Source organism: Eurytemora carolleeae, unplaced genomic scaffold (genome assembly GCF_000591075.1).
Source record: "Eurytemora carolleeae unplaced genomic scaffold, Eaff_2.0 scaffold1227, whole genome shotgun sequence".
Taxonomy (NCBI): Eukaryota; Metazoa; Arthropoda; class Copepoda; order Calanoida; family Temoridae; genus Eurytemora; species Eurytemora carolleeae.
The window spans coordinates 26,174-49,249 of NW_019402172.1; the positions used below are offsets into that span (position 1 = coordinate 26,174).

At 31.4% G+C, this 23,076-nt stretch overlaps 1 protein-coding gene across 1 annotated transcript; it reads left to right on the top strand.

Moving 5' to 3' along the window:
* Positions 1-1,101: 1,101 nt before the first annotated feature.
* On the top strand, positions 1,102-19,464 carry LOC111718094 (ras-related protein Rap-2a). The gene is made up of 16 exons (XM_023493587.1): positions 1,102-1,211; positions 1,769-1,875; positions 3,106-3,171; positions 4,748-4,833; positions 5,356-5,426; positions 7,824-7,869; positions 8,879-8,930; positions 12,122-12,198; positions 13,095-13,144; positions 13,511-13,609; positions 13,908-14,001; positions 15,419-15,470; positions 15,893-15,969; positions 17,711-17,746; positions 18,290-18,333; positions 19,386-19,464. Exons 2-16 carry the CDS (start codon positions 1,837-1,839, stop codon positions 19,430-19,432), a joined length of 936 nt encoding a protein of 311 aa, XP_023349355.1. The 5' UTR covers positions 1,102-1,211; positions 1,769-1,836; the 3' UTR covers positions 19,433-19,464.
* The last annotated feature ends 3,612 nt before the right edge of the window (positions 19,465-23,076 follow it).

Below are 23,076 nucleotides of genomic sequence, written 5' to 3' on the forward strand. Positions count from 1 at the left end.
AACGAATTATTTTGTTGAATGAGTTACACAATTTCTTAAAAATTAAAAATAAAGTATGTTTTTAACATAAAAAAGTTTTCTCGACACACAGATGGGAAACGATCGGTTTGGAAGAAAAGTGGACTAATGAAGTTTTAATAGGAAAACGAACAAAAGAATGGAAAAAAAAAATATTAATAAGATTGTTTTTAATAGTATAGTAATTTAGTACATGTGTTTTATCATATTCCATGTACGTGATTAAACAGTTATGTAATTCAGTACATGTGTTTTATCATATTCCCTGTACGTGATTAAACAGTTATGTAATTCTGTACATGTGTTTTATCATATTCTCTATACGTGATTCAACAGTTATGTAATTCAGTACATGTGTTTTATCATATTCTCTATACGTGATTCAACAGTTATGTAATTCAGTACATGTGTTTTATCATATTCTCTATACGTGATTAAACAGTTATGTAATTCAGTACATGTGTTTTATTATATTACCTATACGTGATTAAACAGTTATGTAATTCAGTACATGTGTTTTATTATATTCCCTATACGTGATTAAACAGTCATGTAATTCAGTACATGTGTTTTATTATATTACCTGTACGTGATTAAACAGTTATGTAATTAAATACATGCGTTTTATCATATTCCCTGTACGTGATTAAACAGTTATGTAATTCAGTACATGTGTTTTATCATATTCTCTATATGTGATTAAACAGTTATGTGATTCAGTACATGTGTTTTATCATATTCCCTATACATGCTTAAACAGATATGTAATTCAGTACATGTGTTTTATCATATTCTCTATACATGATTAAACAGTTATGTAATTTAGTACATGTGTTTTATCATATTCTCTATACGTGATTAAACAGTTATGTAATTCAGTACATGTGTTTCATCATATTTACTAATCTTTCAAACTGTAGAGACTCATAAACATGTAAACAAGGAGAATTTGTCAATTAACAACCTCATTTTGTTTACTTGTAAACTTGTATTTTGTAAAATGCTTGATAGGGATATAATCATCATTAATCAAAAGTCGTCTTTATTGCATTGTTGTTATCGGTGTTCAGTGTAGAAGGGTTTTCTGAAGAAAGAAATAAAATTTTCTAATTTAGGAAGTAGTGGTCCTAGTACCAGGCTTGGCAGCCAAAACAACAGCCGGGGGTCACCAGCCAGAAAACCAACACAAGCAGGTTTTAATCATAACCTTATAATTGACCCTCCATGCAAAGATGGTTAAGATCTGGCTCATTTCTTGTCTATAAATAAATAACGGCGAAATTACACACTTTTAGAGTCAGAAAAAGAACGTTTTCCACACTTAGATTAGATTAATGTTTCAAGGGTACTGTTGTTAATCGGGAATTGCTACATTTGAATAAAGGGTCACTTGAAATTACCCTTACGGTCGATCCTTTTTAGGATTTTAACCTTCAATCATTTCTTTGTTTTTTTTTCTCTCATATTTTTCTCTCTTCTTTTGAAGTTATGTCATATTGGATATTAAAAAAATACCAAGTGTGTTCCAAAATGCATTTCTAGATGTACACAGATTGTAGAAACCATTTAATGTATATTTCTTCCTCACTTTTACTATTTTATTGCAATACGAATTTCAAAATTATTAATTTTTTAATCATTTTTTTTGTTGAATGACAGATCAGTTCTTGACTGAGTTTATTCCCATACAGCTACTTGGCTCTAGTAAGTTTCTTTCTCTGCAGAATCTTTTAAAAATTATTAATTCCAGGCCTCTGCCCTGGAAACCCAGCACTGCTTGATTTAAAACAAAGAAACGCGGCATCAAGATCTTTGAGTATGCGTGATCAAACTGCGCATATGCGCGAGAAATATCAGGTTAGGTCGTCATAGATTTAAAGAAGGATTTGTAAGATAAGTAATGAACATCAGAAAAACTAAAGTAAAGTAGAAAGTTCTTTGAAATTATCATAAACAGCACTAGACAGTAGATACTAGACAGTAGACACTAGACCCTAGACAGTAGACACTAGACCCTAGACAGTAGACACTAGACCCTAGACAGTAGACACTAGACCCTAGACAGTAGACACTAGACAGTTGACACTAGACCCTAGACAGTAGACACTAGAACCTAGACAGTATACACTAGACAGTAGACAGTAGACAGTAGACCCTAGACAGTAGACACTAGACCCTAGACAGTAGACCATAGACAGCAGACACTAGACAGTAGACACTAGACCCTAGACACTAGACCCTAGACAGTAGACACTAGACAGTAGACACTAGACAGTAGACACTAGACCCTAGACACTATGACAGTAGACACTAGTCCCTAGACAGTAGACACTAGACCCTAGACAGTAGACACTAGACCCTAGACAGTAGACACTAGACCCTAGACAGTAGACACTAGACCCTAGACAGTAGACACTAGACCCTAGACAGTAGACACTAGACAGTAGACACTAGACAGTAGACAGTAGACAGTAGACAGTAGACCCTAGACAGTAGACACTAGACCCTAGACAGTAGACACTAGACCCTAGACAGTAGACGCTAAACACTAGAAATCAGACACTACAGATCTGACTAAATAGAGAAACTAGACACTAGACACCAGCCACAAGACACAAGACTTCTAATTGGAAAATAGAAACTATAAGAACTTGAAATTAGCTATACACTTAAACCTAAATATTAGACACTAATTGATACTAGACACTTTCCACTTGACACTTTCCACTTGACGCAACACATTTGACACTAGACACCAGACACTAGACACCAGCCACTAGATACCAGACAATAGACACCAGACACTAGACACCAGACACTAGACACCAGACACCAGACACTAGACACTAGACACTAAACACTAAACACTAAACACATGCCACTTAACACTAGACATTAAGTATTAATTATACATTATAATTCACTTGATACTAGACATTAGACACTAATTATGCAGTATAACATTAGACACTAATTATACAGTATAACACTAGACACTAGACACTAGGACTCTTGTTTTTATATTAGAACTAACATAAGTTATTCTGACACATGCACATCAAGAATATTAACAAAACTTATATTTAGAGCGATCCCTCCAAGCTAAATCAACGACGACTTTCAACAAAAACTCCAATTCCTATAATCACAAAGGTACCTAACTATAAATTTTACAACTAGCATTACTGAAATTCGTCTTATGATCATGATTAGCATTATTTTTTTATTCTTACTGTCATTATCATAATCATATAATCATTATTCTAATTATAATTATTATCAATATTATTGTAATTTCATGATTATCATTATTATCTTTTTTATTATAATCATCAAAAATATTGATATCATCATTATGATCATACTTATCCCCATTATAACTCTTTATGCCTAGAAAGACCATGCTTAAAAGAGCTTTCATGAGTTTTTTTTATCTCTTTGAATGGAAGATAACTTGAAATTACGTGTACAGTCCCTTTAAATTAGATCCAATACCTAGAGTGGATCCAGGAACAGTCCCTTTAAATTAGATCCAATACCTAGAGTGGATCCAGGAGAAGTCCCTTTAAATTAGATCCAATACCAAGAGTGGATCCAGGAACAATCCCTTTAAATTAGTTCTAATACCTAGAGTGGATCCAGGAACAGTTCCTTTAAATTAGTTCCAATACCTAGAGTGGATCCAGGAACAATCCCTTTAAATTAGTTACAATACCTAGAGTGGATCCAGGAACAGTCCCTTTAAATTAGATCCAATACCTAGAGTGGATTCAGGAACAGTCCCTTTAAATTAGATCCAATACCTAGAGTGGATCCAGGAACAGTCCCTTTAAATTAGATCCAATACCAAGAGTGGATCCAGGAACAGTCCCTTTAAATTAGATCCAATACCTAGAGTGGATCCAGGAACAGTCCCTTTAAATTAGTTCTAATACCTAGAGTGGATCCAGGAACAGACTCTTTAAATTAGTTCAAATACCTAGAGTGGATACAGGAACAGACATTTTAAATTAGTTCCATTACCTAGAGTGGATCCATGAACAGTCCCTTTAAATTAGTTCAAATACCTGGAGTGGATCCAGGAACAATCCCTTTAAAATAGTTCTAACACCTAGAGTGGATCCAGGAACAATCCCTTTAAATTAGATCCAATACCTAGAGTGGATCCAGGAACAGTCTCTTTAAATTGATTCCAATACCTAGAGTGGATCCAGGAACAGACTCTTTAAATTAGTTCAAATACCTAGAGTGGTCCAGGAACAGTCTCTTTAAATTAATTCCAATACCTAGAGTGGATCCAGGAACAGACTCTTTAAATTAGTTCTAATACCTAGAGTGGATCCAGGAACAGTCACTTTAAATTAGTTCTAACACCTAGAGTGGATCCAGGAACAATCCCTTTAAATTAGTTCTAATACCTAGAGTGGATCCAGGAACAGTCACTTTAAATTAGTTCTAATACCTAGAGTGGATCCAGGAACAGTCCCTTTAAATTAGTTCTAATACCTAGAGTGGTCCAGGAACAGTCACTTTAAATTAGTTCCAATATCTAGAGTGGATCCAGGAACAGACTCTTTAAATTAGTTCTAACAGCTAGAGTGGATCCAGGAACAGTCCCTTTAAATTAGTTCAAATACCTAGAGTGGATCCATGAACAATTCCTTTAAATTAGTTCAAATACCTAGAGTGGATCCAGGAACAGTCCCTTTAAATTAGTTCCAATACCTAGAGTGGATCCAGGAACAACAGTTTACCTTCAGAAGAAGTGGAAGTCACCAGACAGTTCCTTGCTACTAGCAGTAAAGTAGTAAACAGGTAAACATTATTATACCTGTTATAGTTCTTATATGCGAGAATATCAGTTTATTTTTGATAATGTGAGTTTAGCTGGTTTTGTTTGTTGAAATGTTTTAGATTTCATATCTGATTATGTGGGTTCAGTCGTATTTTGTTGATTATGCTGTGGTTTTAATTTTTGTTGATGTGGGTCTAGTTGATAACTTGTTGTTGCTGTTATTGTTACTAGTGTTTATTTATTGTTGTCCATATATTGTAGTTGGTTTTATTGTAAAATTACTGTTATTATTGTGATTGTGATTGTTATAGTTATTGCTGTGGTTGCTGTTTCAACTGTTGTTGATTCTCTTGTAGATATGTGTTGTTGTTGTATGTTGTAGTTGTTTCATCTTAGTTGTGTTGTCGTTAAGGCTGTTATTTCTGTTAAGGTAATAGCAGTTTTTGGTTTAGCTGTAGTTTTGTAGATGTTTATCGATTCAAAACTTAAAATTCTTTCTCTGCTTTTTTATAATTTTCTTTTTTAACCTTTAATACAATTAGGGGAGACTCGTTTAAGCGTAAAACCCAGTATACAAGAAAAAAGAAGGATACAACTGAAGATTCAGCACGAGGTATTTTTATGATAATAAGAAAATGTATTTCAATAATGTTAAAAATAATGTAATATTCCTAGCACATGCAATCCTTTCGCTAAATATACCTTTTAATTTAAATATTTCCTAATCCATAACGGTTGTATATATGATCAAGGTATATCAAGATTGTATATATTAAGGTTGCTTACTCTGCGGCTTCAATTTGTACGAAAAATGTCGTCTCCAAAGCAAGGAAATTTAGTTAACTCCGTAAATTTTGGGGCCAGTTTGCTCAGAGAGACGGTTTGTGGGTACAAAATAAGGGCGTCAAACCTTATAGAAATAGCAACAAGGGGTATTTTCCGGGAGAACATTTTTTGTTTTTGAGAAATTAAATAATCAGTGTAAAGTAGATATAATTTTCATAAAATCTTTTTATTTAAATGGTAAAACTGCATTTTATAAAATCATGTTAGCATTACTAGAGAACTTTTTTTTATACTTTTAAGATTTTTTTTCTTTCTAAAAATAAAACTGTAGATAGCATTTTTATAAAATATCTTTTTTAATAGTAACACGCAATTTTATGTAAAACCATATAATCATTCATTTATGTTGTCAGTACATAATGAAATCCATGGGGGATCTTAAACACAATAGAGAGCAGTACAAATGTAAACTATTTTGCTCCTTTAATGTATGTTAAAAAAATAGAAATTATGATAATGATAATGATAAGCTACAATGTTTTACAAAAACGTTTAATTTCTCAAAAGTATAAAAAATGTTCTCCCGGAAAATACGCCATGTTGCTATACGTAGCGGTTTCTATACATTGGATTTCTATAAGGTTTGACGCCCAAAATAAGACCGGCCCGGCATTCGCAGACCGACTTCATAAGCATACTGCCAAATAATCAGTGACCTCATTTACAACAATATTGCAATACAACCTTGGTCACTCTCAATAGACAGTGGAATATAGCAGTCATTTGCCATTAAGTATTTTTCTTTCAAGAAGCATCGTATCCAACAACTTTTATAATTCAACTATATTGGTTCATTTTACGAAGACATGACCAACTCCTAAAAGTAAAAATGCCTGAACGCAAAAAAAATTCGGAAATGTTTTCCAGTTCGTCCCCTTAGCATTTTCTTCCCGCAAAGCTCGCGGCCCCCACCTGTCCAGGCCGCAGCGATCGCCCTCTGACCGCCTGCGCGCCGTGCCTCAGATAATCTATATCCAAATAAAATAAATTCAAACTACTTTATTTTTAAAAATTTTCTGTTCACGTCTTTGTTATTTTTTCTTGTTTATTTTATGAGTTTGAATAAAGATGAGTTTAAAGGGAGTGTTCGCGAAAAATGAAAGGTGGTATAAGCTTAATGCGATAAAAAAGCGCTTTTGATCGCTTCTTATCTTACTTCTATCTGTTGCGTCTGTAAGGAGAAAATTGTTAGAAACGACTAATACCGAAGAACGTAGTATCCATACAAATTCAGAAAGATGCTACATACGACTTAGTCCGTAAAAAATCTATTTAATTTCAAACAAATCATTCAGATATTTCACCCTATGGTCATCGATTATCTTTCGCCAAATTTGTATATAGTTGATTTTTCATAATATGTTTTGATTTTAATTTTTAAAATAACATTTAGCTTCCAACTTGTTTTCGAACATTCCTGGAAAATATGAAAATGTCTTCATTTCCAAAAATCCTCGAAACAGGAATAAATGTTTTTATAAGTAACTCTCAGATCATAACAATTAAAACATATTATATATATAAATGTGGCGAAAGATAATCGATAACTATAGGTTGTAATATCTGAATGATTTGTTTGAAATTAAATTGATTTTTTACGGTGTAAATCGTATGTTGCAATTTTCTCAATTTGTATGGGCGCCATGTTATTCGGTATGAGACGTCTTTAACAATTTTCTCTTTATAGACGCAACAGATAGAAGTAAGATTAGAAGCGATCAAAAGCGCTTTTTTATCGCATTAAGCCTATACCCCCTTTCATTTTTCGCGAACACTCCCTTTAAGACTTTAAAAAAAGCAACTGAGTTGAAGCCACAAACTCAAATTCCTAATCCCTATATTTTGCTACTTGATGGTGAAAACATTTTATATTTTAAACTTTGACTATTTTTGATCTGACAGAATTTTAAAGTTTGTAATATTACAGGTTTATAACATCGGGTTGCAAAGATATAAGGAGAAAAAAGAGTTTGTTGCAAAACCTAAATTTCTTGGGGCACTGCAATCTACACCACCATTTTTTTTGCAAGTATTTCTCTTTTATATTCAGAAATCATCATTACCAAATAAATACTAGGAATTTTTCAGTCAAAGGTTTAAAGGTAACGTTTGAATCGAATATGTCAATTAAAGCTAAAAGAATGATATAATTGTATTTGTTCAGAAATACCCCGCGTTGAGCCAACAAGTCTTCCAGAGCATGTCTACAGGTTAATTAAGTCATTATAAATATTAAATAAAAATAAAAACAGAGTTCAAAACTTTAGTGTAAAATAGCGCTAATCTACCATGCTTAAACTCTACATGTATACACAATAGGATGTTTTGACCTCAGCTTACACAGATAGATAGAGAGGTGTCGACATTTTTTCTCCCCCCTCTTCTCTTATATCCGCGGCCTTGATAACAAATTATCTCAGACAGCACTATTCCCTAGTCTGTGTGGACCGACCGTTTAAAGCTTTGTACAGGAAATGCATTATCTAGAGTTTAATAAATATTCGGGGCTAGAATTTAATTAATTTGAGCTGCGTCGCTGAACTACCTCCTGCCCGTTCAAATTTGAACCATCTATTAAAAGTTAAATATTCAGTGTCCGAATTTAATGAATTCAAGCCGCGTCTCAAATCCTCCAAAAACCGGTTTCAATTGAGCGCCGGCTTAAATCTTGAAAAATTTAATACAATTTTAAGTGGAACCAACCATATTTGAGCCACGGCTCAAATTATTTAAATTTGCCCGGATTTCATTCACTAATTCCAATTTGAGTCGGCGAGGCGGTAGGCAGATAAAATTCAGTTAAAATTAAGTCCTGGATTCAAATAATGCAAAAACGCTGAAATACGATTCAGCTATTTTCACTCTTTGATTGTTCCGAGTAAGAAGTTTTCACAATGCAGAGTTCATGAATTGTAGATAAGCGCTATCTCGTGCAAAAGTTCACCTCTGATCTCTGAACAGCACTGTGATCTTGCCAGACCACATTTATTGCATTAAACGACTATACACTTGGTATTCCAGACGGGACAGTACAACCGAATGCATATACAGTACATGTTTTACCGGCTTGGATCATGCAAGTTTTTACCTCTTAGGTTTTAAGTTAATATTATAACTTTTAAAACGTAATCTTTTCTGTGATAAAAAAAGTTATTTTCTTTTTTTCTTATTTAAGTTTTTTTATGAAGTGGATATTTTAAAAATAAAAAAAATTTTCAGAGTTGCTTTTCTGGGTTGTTCTCAGGTTGGAAAATCGTCTATAATAGAACAGGTATTTATTATTATTTAATTACCATTATTATCATTATTATGTTTCATTGTTGGTATTATTATTGTTGATATATTCTTATTATTCTTATTATTATTAGTAGTATTGTTGTTATTACTATGATTATTATTATTATTAGTTTTGTTGTTATTATTATTAAAAGTGTTAACATCAGAAAAATTGGTTTCCTTTATAAAACATGTTTATAAAAATAATTTGATAAAGTTATCATAACTATTAAACTTTTCGGATCAAATTTCAGATTGATTTTCTAAAGATTTTATGAACTATTTTGATATGTAAATTCCTGAAAACCTTTCAAGGAAAAATGCTATGCAAAAATTTAAATGAAAATCCAGCTTAAAGTTAAAGAGATATCACATATATGATTGGAAAATTGTAGGAGAACGTTGAATAATAAACTGAATTTTCCGGTATTCTGTAAAAATTGTAAAATCTTCAAATTTATGTAAAAAAAAGGAGCAAAATGATTTGTTATGTCTTGGTAAGTGTGAAATAAAATGTAAAGGAAATGATTCTAATTGCTACAAACTCCTCTGTCCTAGGATCCTTGCAACCTTATTAATTGTGTAAACCTTTGATATAGTCTAACTGAATTTTTAGTTTCAAATATCAGGTCTACAAGTACAACATTGGGTTGTAAAGATGTAGGGATTAGAATTTAAAAGTTTGTGGCAAAGACTTAGTTCATTTAAGTTGATTTTCCGGCCCCGGCTACCTAAAGAAGGACAATGTCCTACTACCTAACAACTACCTACTACTACCTAAAGAAGGACAATGTCCTACTACCTAACAACTACCTACTACTACCTAAAGAAGGATAATGTCCTACTGCCTAACTACTACCGACTACTACCTAAAGAAGGACAATGTCCTACTACCTACTACCACCTACTACTACCTAAAGAAGGACAATGTCCTACTACCTAACAATTACCTACTACTGAATAAAGAAGAACAATGTCAGCTAGTACCTAACTACTACCTACTAATACCTAAAGAAGGACAATGTCCTACTACCTACTACTACCTAACTACTTCATACTACTACCTAAAGAAGGACAATGTCCTACAACCTAACTACTACCTAACTACTACCTACTACTACCTAACATAGTGTTCCCCCCATATAAATATGCATCCGTAATACGTTATTGAAGATTATTAAAAAAGATGAAATTTTTTTTTTCTTCTTTGCTTCACAAATGGTATTCTTTCTATAGTTTTCCTGGATAAATACGCTTTTGCATTTTCCTCTCGGAGAAAATAAGGGGAGAGCACTAATCCCCCCCCCACTCTCCATCCTGCACTAGAGATCCCAACAATTTTTTATAAATCTGGATATGTTTCAGCGATATGCTTCAGTTAAAAAGTTAAGTTAATTTCATGAAAATTTGGCCGGCAAAACATTGATTCATATATTTGTATGTTGTGAATTTTGGCTTAACAATTGATCTATTTTGTTCTCACATATAACGCTTCGTTGATTTTTGATTTAAATTTCGATTTATATTAAACTTTTAAAAGTATGGATTCACAAAAAATGGAAACCAAGAGAACCTGTCAATTAAAAAAGATACTCTTTAATTACTTGTGAACTTGAAATTCGAAAAAAGTGTATTAATAATAAAAACTAAAATAAAAGATCGTCTTCATTATATTATTATCACCTACCACCGTATTTGAAATCAGGTAACAGGAAAAGAAAAGTGAAGTTTGCTCTTTTAAAACTTTTTAAATTTTCTTTTTCGATTTTCAACATAATCCAGAGTTATGATCTGAGTCTATTTCATTAGAAATTTTAGAATTTAATAAAAAAGGTTGATGCACTTCAAACAAAAGGAAATTGCAAGTACGATAATCTGAAATTTTTTCAATCATAACTTCTTCAATTGAAGAGCTATTGAAAGAAACAAGAATGCTTTGAACTTCTAATATTTAACAAAATAAACTTATTTTTGCATAAAATCCTAGCAGCTAGGGAGCAACAAGGTCACAATATTTGCAGTGACGTAAACACCTATACTTGATTATTTTAGTATTTTAGAATTACATTTCTTGCCACTGTAGTTGAAAGTGAAGATGGAAAAATTCAATTAGCTTTTCTCTCACAATCTTATTATTTCACAAAAAAGATGATTTTGGAAATAATTTTATAGAAAGATGAAAGGAATTGAATTTTTGCCACAAACTTAGAGTTTCTAATACCTTTGCAACCCAATGTCGTATAAGAGATTTGATATGGATTCTGTAAAATCATAAAGTATAAGCAAATCAGAGGTTTACATAATCAGGTTGCAAAGATAAAAGGAATAAAAAATGTGAGGTTGTGGCAAATACTCAATTCAATAGCAAAAGTTCCTTGATTTTACACGCGGAAATTTGAGAGGAAACTTGTCTTTTCTTTCTTAACTACATTCAGTTTTGCTTTATCACACCTTTGATTATAAAATATATATTCTGGAATATCTTCACTAAGGAAAAATGAGGAAAGAAACAATATTTTTACATCTTTAACAGTTTTAAATCCAGTTCATAACCACCTTTTTTCAGTGGCGTTAATCCAAAAGTCACTTTTTCAGAGAAAAAATAGTTGGAAATCATCAGTTTTTAGATATAAAAACAATGATATCTGCATTTTTTTGCTCACAATAAAGCGTAAACAATACTTTTTGTGAATAGGGAAATGCAACTTTTCATAAAAACAGTCCCTAAATGATCATTTGTTTTAAAAATAATCTTTTTCAACTGACTTTTTTTCTCATTTGATACAATACGATGAAAACTGTAAACAGTTTTTCTTATTATTTAATTAGGTGTTTTATTGACAAGCAATTATTTGCCAAACATGTTTTTCAATATATTCCTTTTTATTTCCTAATATTAGTCAAGAAAAAATTTCTTTTTCTTTACATACAAATATTATGATTAACAATAATTTTACGAAAAAAATAATTCTGCAATTTTCAATATAGAATTAAAAATAGTTTTTACCATTTAATCTTTAAACATATCTTATTACCAGATATTTTCCTGTAACTTAAATTGTTTTCCAATTTGATTATAAGCATTAACACAGCTATTATCCGTATTATCCTCTTTATAATAGATAATCATTATGGTTAGATTTTTAAAAATACTTTTCGTTTTTTAAAACTTTTTTTAATTTCAAGTTTATGAGCTCGGATCACGCTGATGTGTATGAGAGAAGTGGGGGCTTAGAACCTCAAGATTCAGATATGGATATAAGGTGTGTTTCTGTATTTTCTTAAAATATGTGGCCCTTTTCTTATCGTGATAAACAGTGGAAATAAAAAAAATCTTCTTTTTCTTAAAATATGTGGCCCTTTTCTTATCGTGATAAACAGTGGAAATAAAAAAATCTTCTTTTTCTTAAAATATGTGGCCCTTTTCTTATCGTGATAAACAGTGGGAAAAAAAATCTTCTTTTTCTTAAAATATGTGGCCCTTTTCTTATCGTGATAAACAGTGGAAATAAAAAAATCTTCTTTTTCTTAAAATATGTGGCCCTTTTCTCATCGTGATAAACAGTGATAGTATAAAACTCTAAAATAGGAAGACGACATTATTGTTACAAAGCAAAACGCTTTGCGAGACACTTATTAAATGTAAATGGGCCTGTTTACACTGCACAACTGCTGTGTCTCATTCTCATTGCTCATGGACTAATTAAAGTCATAAAACTCGTCTTCCTATTTCAGAGTTTTCTGGTTATCACTGTACTGTATCAACTCAACTATTTATTAGAACTTAGAATTTGTAACAACAAAAATCGCTAATTTGCCGTAAAAAAACATCTAAAAGAAACATTTATTTTTTTTATTTTTTTGTGCCCTTTCAGTTATTATATTATATTATATATATTAGATGATGTTTTAGAAAAAACTGTGCGCACGTCTTAAGCAGTAATTCGGAAATCTTAAATGAGAAAATGATATCTCTTATAGAAATTCTTCCACAAAAATGTTTTTAATTTAATTAATAAAAAACGATGTTTTGAATCCAACTTGGAAGTTTGCTTGCTTTATGTCATTTTAACTGTTTACCGAATACGTAAAATTAAAGTTAAAATAACGTTAAAATTACTTAATATCACATCAGTTATGATATTTTGTTTGTGTTTAGAAGAGTAAGTGTTGATGTTAATGGAGAAGAGAGTAGACTAGATTTAATAGGTGAGAATTGAGGACGAATTTAAAATTGAAAAAATGTTTATATTCAAATAGTCTATAGGGGGTTGAAATCAAAGTTTTTACTATTAGGTGTGTATTAGCTGTATCCGAATTGAATCTGGAATTAATCATAAATCAAAACAACAAAATTATTAAAAACATTTAATGCCAAAAGCAGAGAAGTCCAGTAACGGAATTGAGTCTTTGCCACAAACTTAAATTTTCTAATCCAAACCTATATGATGATTTGCAAAGAATTTTAAAGCAGACTTTGTGACAAAGACTCAATTCCTTTTTACTTTACGTCTTTACTAAATTATTTTGACAATCCCTTTAATCTTATTTAATTTATTTTGCGTATTTATTTAGAGGCAGCTGTAGAGGATTTAACAGTAAAGGAGGTTGTAGAGGATCAAAATCCAGATTGCTTTGTTATTGTTTATGCTGTAGACGATAAAGATAGTCTTAGTAAGTTTAACAGACATGAAAGACATGACAGACATGACAGACATGACATACATGCAGACATGACAGACATGACAGACATGACGTACATGACAGACATGACAGACATGACAGACATGACAGACATGACAGACATGACAAACATGACAAACATGACAAACATGACAAACATGACAGACATGACAGACATGACAAACATGACAAACATGACAGACATGACAGACATGACAGACATGACAGACAGTCATGCCATAAACGAAAATACAGTATATATAGCAGATATAACAGCTGTGTTATCTAGAGTATGCTGACAGCTGTCTGGACTGGCTTTCTAAGTATGGTTCGCTGCTAGAGAAGCCCTGTATACTAGTTGGGAACAAATCTGATCTAGCGAGGTTAGAATATATAAGAGTATTATTATGAAGATTGGTCCAATTACTAAATACTACAATGATGGGATTGAGGCCTGCGGACAAAATAGGGTCATTCCAAGGAGTATTAGCAACAGGAGAGGGAAAGATAGCAATTCTAGCTAGGGTCCGTGGAGTAATAACAAATAGAGAGCATGCGACCATTGGAGTGTTATCAACGGGAGAGGGTAGGATATCAATACCTATTATATTTCTAGCTAGGGACTATTGTAGGAACAAATAGAGAATAGGAGATCATTGGAGTATTATCCACGGGGAAGGGTAGGATTGCAATACCTATTCTATTTCTAGCTAGGGACTATTGTAGGAACAAATAGAGAATAGGAGACCATTGGAATATTGTCAACGGGAGAGGGTAGGATAGCAATACATATTCTATCTAGGAACCATGGAGTTTTGAAAAAATGAAGAGTAGGAGACCATTGGAATATTATCCTTTGATTCAACAATACTCCATTCCATTATAAAAATGGTTCTTTTCTCTAATTTATACAATAATCCATTCCAAAATATTACTCTATCATCCATTTCCCTCCAATCGATCAAATAGTCCATTTTACACGATTACTCACTTTATAAGCGAACTGCATAGAAATGAAGAATGTAGTTTCTAGAAGAACAGTGTAAAGATTGAAATGAACTAACAAGGTTTACAGTGTAAATATTTGTACTGTAACACTACATACACTATATATATATACACAGCTAGAGAAATGTTATACAACTACAGTTTCGGGCGGAAAAGAAAAATCGCAAATTTTGCAAGCACATTTTTGATCCGCTGAAAATTCTGCATTTTTCCGCATTCTTTGTGCGGAATGAGTTTGACGCTAACAAAAGCGTTAAAATGGACAAATATTTCACAAAAAAATGTGGCGACAAAAAATGCAATTGCGAGGGAATGATTTTTCGCAATGGTTTGCTTCCGCTAAAGAAACTAAACGAAAAAGGAATCGGAAATAGATTACTTTTTCCCCTTTCACTGGAAATTGAAAAACACATTCGTACAAATCGATAGACAGGAGATATAATTATAGTTCTCACGACCGTGGATCATTTACGTCTAGCTACGATAAAGACAAAAGAAAAAATGTCTGATATTTGTCTTAAACCTGTTAAATAACGGCAAACACTCCACAATTCTTTTTAAGATTGAAAAATGAAGGATACAGTTATTAATCGTTTATGGCATTTTATAGGTTTCTACGATTAGGCTGTTTCGTCTTATTTGAATAAAACTTTAGAAGAAGAAACTGAAACCATTCAAAATAAAATAATAAAGATGAATACCTTTAAGTGAAAAATAAAGAAGATTAAAAACAATTCATGATGAATAAAAATAAAGTGTTTATTTTTCCTCTGATAATATAAATGAATTTAGATCACGTGTTATTGAGCCAACAGAGGGATGTGATCTAGCGGTCAAATACCAGGTAGGAATATAATAATGATACATTTAAATTTTTTTAGCCATGTTTATTATATACATGACATGGAAATAGCAATTATAGGACATCTTCCTAGAAATTACTTCAGTTTTTGTTGTTGTTCATAATCTATCTGTACTTGAAAACATTTCATCTTCGAACATTTTGAAACTGCACTGTGGCAGTAATAGATTGGTGGATTTTCCGGTTTTATTTGTGAATTTTCAAAAAAAAAAAGGAAAATTTTGAATGCTGACTTGCCTGTGGACATGTAACTTTCTTGGTCATTTAAGGTTTTTGCAAAAAACTGAATTTTTCTGTTTAACATAAAAATATGGCAACAACCAGGGAAGGATAATATAGTGAACATTCAACATACCATATTGTAGATACATGAACAACACTAGTTGTAACTTTAGCTTAATAAGGTAAAGTTTACTGAGAGCTCCCCTGGATGCGGGCATATGGTGGATGAACTACTAGTCGGGATTGTACTTCAGCTTAGGTACAGTACAGTCAGAGTTTATGCTATTGTACTGCAATTTAGGTACTGTAAACACTGTACTGTCAAGATTCATGATATTGTGCTGCAGTTTAGGTAGAGTCAAGGTTTAGATATTTTTGGGGAAAGATACTAACGGAAAGTTTTCTGTTCTGTTAAAGCTAACCCTGTAGATAGTTCGAGTGTATTGACTTTAACATATGTCATCTTAAGACTGAAACACGTCAAAACATCTCTGACAAAAAACTGGGTTCAAATCCTTTAAAAATCAACTTTTAACGTTTTTGAGATTCTCAACAGAGCTTGCTTTTGTCGGGTAGATATGAATTGTCTCTGTTTAAAGGGGCTGCTGACGTAATTTCAAGTGACATCTCAAAAAGAGAGAATTTTACGGAAATTATGAGACCTGCGGCTTAATTTTAAGCCGTGGCTCAAATATGGTTGGTTCCAATTAAAATCGTATTCATTATTTCAAGATTTAAGCTGGCGCTCAATTGAAACCTGTTTATGGTGGATTTTTGACGAGGCTCAAATTCATTAAATTCGGACACTGAAACTAATTTTCTTTTCGTAATTGCTGCTCAGAAGTGATTTCAAAGTCGCCGTTGTTGTTTGTATTATTATTTTTTTAAATCAGATTTCATTTCTTTTTACGCGGACTGTCTCTTTAAAGTTGATGGAGAGAATAAGTTGTATCACGAGGAGGGAAAATCCCCGAGTTTCAACATTTCTGAAGAAAGCTTTATCATGAGAAAATTAAAAAGTTGAGGGAAAGAACACTTTTAAAATGAGAAGAAGGATTTCAAGAAACACGAGTTTAAACTATTAAGAAAACAAAGGAAATATATTTTAAGTTGTATTGATTAAATACAGTGGGATCCAAAAACTGTGGTTACGAAAGACGACTGTTAGTCTAAAGTTATCCATTTGAATGTTTAACAAAATGAAAAACAGCATTTGTGTCGCTTATACAGTAAACAATACCTATTTTTTCAATAAATCATTTGCCTTATACAAGATTTTTAAGATGTCGTCCTCCTATTCTTCAGTTTTTTGGGCCCCACTTGGTAAGAGTGATTTATGAATTGTGAATAGATAAACTAGAGCTGGGAGCTCTTGTATTGTGGATATCGAGATCAATGCTTTTTATCGATCTTTTATTAATCTACAGATTAATTTAATCTTTATTCCATTTTCCGTATTGAATGTCGTCTGTGGTCAACGAACACTAATCAGAAGCCAGTAAATATTGCGTTCAACCAATGAGAGCAAAGAGAGAGTTCAAGAAGTGTCTGAGTAAAATTTAAAAAGTGCCAACTTTTGATATCGAGATCTGTGGATCGGGATTATGAGTATTAAACACAAAAGTTCCCAGCTCTGGAACTTGAGAAATATTTTTACTATTTCTAATTTTTTTTTTATTTCTAATATTTTTACTACTTCTAATATTTTTATATTTCTAATGTTTTTACTATTTCTAATATTTTTACTATTTCTAATATTTTTACTGTTTCTAATATGTTTTACTGTTTCTAATATTTTTACTATTTCTAATATTTTTACTATTTCTAATATTTTTACTATTTCTAATATTTTTACTATTTCTAATATTTTTACTGTTTCTAATATGTTTTACTGTTTCTAATATTTTTACTTTTTCTAATATTTTTACTATTTCTAATATTTTTTATATTTCTAATATCTTTACTATTTCTAATATTTTTACTATTTCACTGATGTTTAGATTGTACGAGAATAAAGAACCAAAAACCCATCACAGGAAAATATTTTACTCAGCAATAAAGAAATTAAAATTAAAGGGATTGTGCGCAATTTAAAAGAAGATCTTATTATATATACATAGATAGATAGAAAGATAGATAGATAGATAGATAGATAGATAGATAGATAGATAGATAGATAGATAGATAGATAGATAGATAGATAGATAGATAGATAGATAGATAGATAGATAGAAACCACTCATCAGATTACCTGAATTAATCTTTAAGTCGGGAAACTCCTCTAAGAAGGATTTCTAATGATTTATTTTTTAAAATAAATTAAATTTTTTTTAATCTAAATCTTTTTAGGATTCAAAATACAAGCTTCAAAAATAGAAATAAACCATTTTTCAATTTTGTAATAAATATATATATTTGATCGCCCGAAAAGAGCTTTTACGGGTACCGTTCTGATACGGGCATTGGTATAATTGCAGAGAAGGCCACTTAAAATTACGCTTACAGTATCTTTAATGGTGTAAATTTTCTCAAAGTAGATTTTATGAGACCCCCTGTTTTGAGTATTTATTGTTTGTTAGAACAATTAAGGAAACAGTGAGAGGACTACTCAGTCTCGTCACAGGCAAGAACTATTTTTATTTTTGGAATCCTTTCTTAAAAAGATGTCTTCAGATATTAAAAAAAATGATTTCATCAACATAAAGAAAAACTCAATACATATTAAACGGCGGCCCTTAGAACATTGTGTATAATATACTAAGAGACGGATCAATTAGTTAGCGATAAGCACTTTAACTATAGCAAAGCAAGCTCAACTACTTCTTCATATACGCCAAATAAATAGTTTACTAACCTGGTTTAACTGCTTCTTGCTTTTCATCAATTCCAAACTATGTATTAGGATGTATTTCCGCAGCCCGAAACCTAAGTTTCTTAGAAGATTTTCTTATTTAAAAGGCAGTTCAGCCTTCTTGTGAGATAATTCATTTCTCTATAAGGATTTCAGCATGTGTATATTTCCGTTCAACTCCCGGAAGTACGCTGCTTATTTAGGAAAAAAAATTTCAAAGGTCATCTGGCCAAATGGCCCTTCTACCGCTATCGTAGAACTGAACTTTTCCTTCCTTTAATAAGAATATTAAACGAAAAAATTAACGGTTGAAAACGAAAACGAAAACGGTGAATTAAGTTTTTTTCTGATGCATTAAACTTAAAAAAAATTTTCTATGTGTTTGATGTTTTTCGTGTCGTTAACGCCATTAATATTGTAATAGACCGTTAACAATTGCACCGTTAACGATTTCATTAATCTTTAACGAACGTTCGTTCTTACCCTCTAAGATTTACGGCTTTCTGAGGATTGATTTTAACGGTTGAAACTAACCGTTAACGAAACGGTTTGAAAAGTTGGACCTCATGCCCAGTCCTATAGCACTGTATGTAAACATACGCTGAACTTCCTTATGCATATGGAGAGATATAAATTAACCCACAGAGAGGCTGAACTGCCTTTTCAAATACTTTAGTGTTGGGCTACGAAAATGCAGTGTATGTAAAACATATATGGGTCAGCATAAAACTAACATTTAAACTATCAAAATGAATTGATGACATTTTGATAACATAATTTTCTTAATCCTAAACTTCTTGCTTTACATGTTTTTTGTTTTACAGGGAAAGAGGAGGAGAGGAGGAAGCAGTGTAGAAACCTAAACGTTTAATTCAAGATTGAAAATATATATTTAGAGAGAAACATTTAATCTGGTAGAAAATAGAGAAATTGAGCAGAGTGTCCCAATAAACATAATCATTATTGATGATAATTAAAAGAAGACAAGGCTTGTTCAGCAAGAGTGCAAATGAAATCTTTAAAATCCTTATAGATTGTCCATTTTGGAGGTTTGATTTAAGAATCAGTTTTATTTAAATTATTCAATGACGACCACGAAAAATGTAATTTCCAAAAGATGTGGTCTGCCTTCGTTGTACGTTCTTAATTTACAGAAATCTTTAGAAATTCGCAGAGTTTTCAATTTTTCAATTTAAATCAAAGAAACTGAGTTTTTTTCCACAAACTCTGATTTTATAATCCCTATTTCTTCGCAGTTTAATGTAGAAGATCTTTGATATTTTAAACTGTGAATTATTTTCGATCAAATAATGATAGTTTGAATTATCAAATGTTTATACCATGAGGCTGCAAAGATAAAGGGATTAGAAAATCAGAATTTGTGGCAAAAACTCAGTTCCTTTTCTAAATAACTAATAAGGTATTAAGAAGCTAAAATAAACTAAACTTATTTTTTGAACTTTGGATACGCACCGTGACATTCATAATTCAAAGACGATTTTCAAGTCGTCTTTAAATTCTCATGTTTAATGGGACACTCTGTACTTAATGCATGCATTAAGTTCCTAACTGTCTGGTTTAGGGATAATTGAATTCATTTCAATTCACTTTTTCACTCACTATTCTTGTCTTTGTCGAAGAATTTGACCAATCCCGTCCGAATTCTTTCTTCACTTTGTGCCGCTGCTGCTAATTTTTCTCATGATGAGAAACCTCTCTTTATGAAGGAGTGTAACTTAAGATTAAGTGAACAGTTCCATTTATTTACTTAAAAAAAGTAATAATACCACATAAATATATATATATATATACAGGGTGTCCCACATCATATTAGACCGTCAACAGGTCTAAATTGCGATTTTCGGGACTAATAAGAAAATTTAATTAGAATAAATCAATTTGAAAAATAACATAAGGCTTATATAATAATTTTCTTGCGGAAAATGATAAGTTTTTCGAGTATTAAGGGTTTATTTTGTCGTTAAAGATTAGAGATAATCTAATATGATATGGGACGCTCTGTATATATATATATTAGGAGTTTATATTTATATTTAATATGAAATTTACTTTGACGTTGCTTCCCTTGAATCTTGTTGGATGAAAGCAAAGATGCTGATGCAGTTATAAAAAGTTCTATCAATTTTTTAAGACTTGAGCCTACGACGTATCACAACCCCTTGGCCTTTGATTTTACATGTTGTTCACTTTTATTGTAGCCTAGTAGCCTACATTTTAAAACTGTAAATTAACTGTTTTTAAACTTAAGTTAAAAAAAGTAATTGGCAAAACTCTCAGAGAATTTCCCTTAGAGGTTGCAACCTTTGGATCACTGTGCACGGTGGTAAAGTGAGAAAGGTTTATTTATTCATGGAAGACATAAAATATTAAGTTAATTAAACTTTACCTCAGGAGGCTCTACTTTACTTTATAAAAAAAGGTGTTGTTAAATAATTGTATGTTGTCAATCTTCTCAAAGATTGTTATAACAAGTTCAGCCAAGTTAATAAAACTATTAACTATTATTTTTAAAAATAATTTCTTAAAAAATTAATTTATCAAATTGTCGGGTTTAAAGTTAATCTTTATTTCAAGAAAATTAAAGAATAAATTCGAATTTTAATCAAATAGATAAAAAAAAATTTCAAAAAATATGTTTTCATATTTTTATTTTTTATTTATTTTAATATATTACAAACAGCGTGGTTAGTCAGAGATTGAAGATTAGAAATTTAAAAGCAAAGAAATATTTTTTTTAAATTTTTATTTTGAAACTTTTTTGCAATATGGGCCATAAAATATGTAATCTACATATTTATACTTTGCCTGTTTGTCTGTGTTCTTATCTTTAATATCCAATAAACGTCAAAACGGCTGAACCGATCGGGGGGCATTTTTTTTGTGGGACCTTACTTGATCCTAGCGAAGGTTTATGGATGATCAGAATATCAAAATTTTGTCTCTCAAAAATAAATATTTTCGTTGAATTTTGAAAATTCACGAAAAAATACAGGGTTCTCTTTCATCTACTATAAAGTTTTAATAACTTTTTCCCTGTTTTAAGATGAAAAATTTCACTTTTTTCTTGTTTATTCAGATAAAAAAGAAAAAATGAAAAGTATTTTTCTAAAAGTTTATTTCACTAAACAGTGAATTAGTTTAAACAAAGAAAAACATGCAATTTGATTTCATGAAGCCCTGTATTTATAATAAATCATAATAAACAACAAGAAAATAAGGTGGGGGGGGGGGTAAGCCCCATGTTGGAATTTAGTATACAAAGATGGCAATGCCCGATTTACAACGGTACCCTTAAAAGCTTTGTGTGAATAAGATATCCATTTTTTGTTTTTTAAACTGTATTATTTCATTATTGGTTTCTAGTCTTCAAAAGTGACTTCATTAAAATGATTGAATACACATCCATTATTAAATCTTAACTCTTTTCTTATAAAATTGTTGCAAAAAAATAAAGTTTTTCTAATACTCTCTGAATATAATGAAAGTTTTATTAATCTGTCGAAAGAAATAAGAGGCGAACAAAGTTTTAAGTCTAATACCTTCTTATTAATCCATTTTATCTTTCGTTTCTTCAACGGAATTGAGTTGTTGCCACAAACTAAAATGAAAATATAGAGGTTCCTAACGAAAATAGGGGGCCTTAAATGAAAATATTGGGTCTCCAATAAAAATATGTGGTGTCTCCAATGAAAATATGGGGGTCTACAATTAAAATATTGGGGTCTACAATGAAAATATTGGGTCTCCAGCGAAAATAAGGGGTCTTAAATAAAGATATGGGGTCTCCAATAAAAATACGGGGTCTCCAATGAAACTATTTGGGTCTTTAACGAGAATTTGGGGGTCTCCAATGAGACTTCCATTGGGGTCTCAAATGGAAAGCGGTCTCCAATAGTACTACAATAGTGATGATTTGATTTCTTCCCAAACTCATAGGTGTTAAGACATTCGCGTTCAAAGCTAGGGATTAGAAAATCCTTGTATGTGGATAAGACTCGATTCCTTTCTTCATACAACAAAAGTTAGGTTTGAATCTTGAAATTAATAGAAGAGGAAAATAGTTTTAAAAAATGGCAACATGATCCTAAAATACAAAATGTTCACACGTTTTCTCTAAACACTGTAAGTGTAGTTTCAAGTGACTTCCCATGTAAAGAGGGCAATCCCCGATATACTTTAGAGTTTTACATTATTAAACCTTTAACTGTTCATTCAGTAAAAAGATCTCTCTGTTTAAACATATCAGCTGTTTTACGTTAAACATTTATGCCACTTTTAGAACATTAGAACATACCTATTGAAATTCTCAAATAAATAACTATGTGTTTAGCAGTTAAAAGTGTTTGAGTAGATTAAGATAGATTGTTGTACTATAGTTGTTTTTCTTATATGCTAATTGCAATGTTTTTTTAAAAATAAACATACATTGCCCCCTCCCCCACAAACTCAAAACTCGTATTTTCGTATCTGTGTCGGTCAACCTATTCTCCTAAC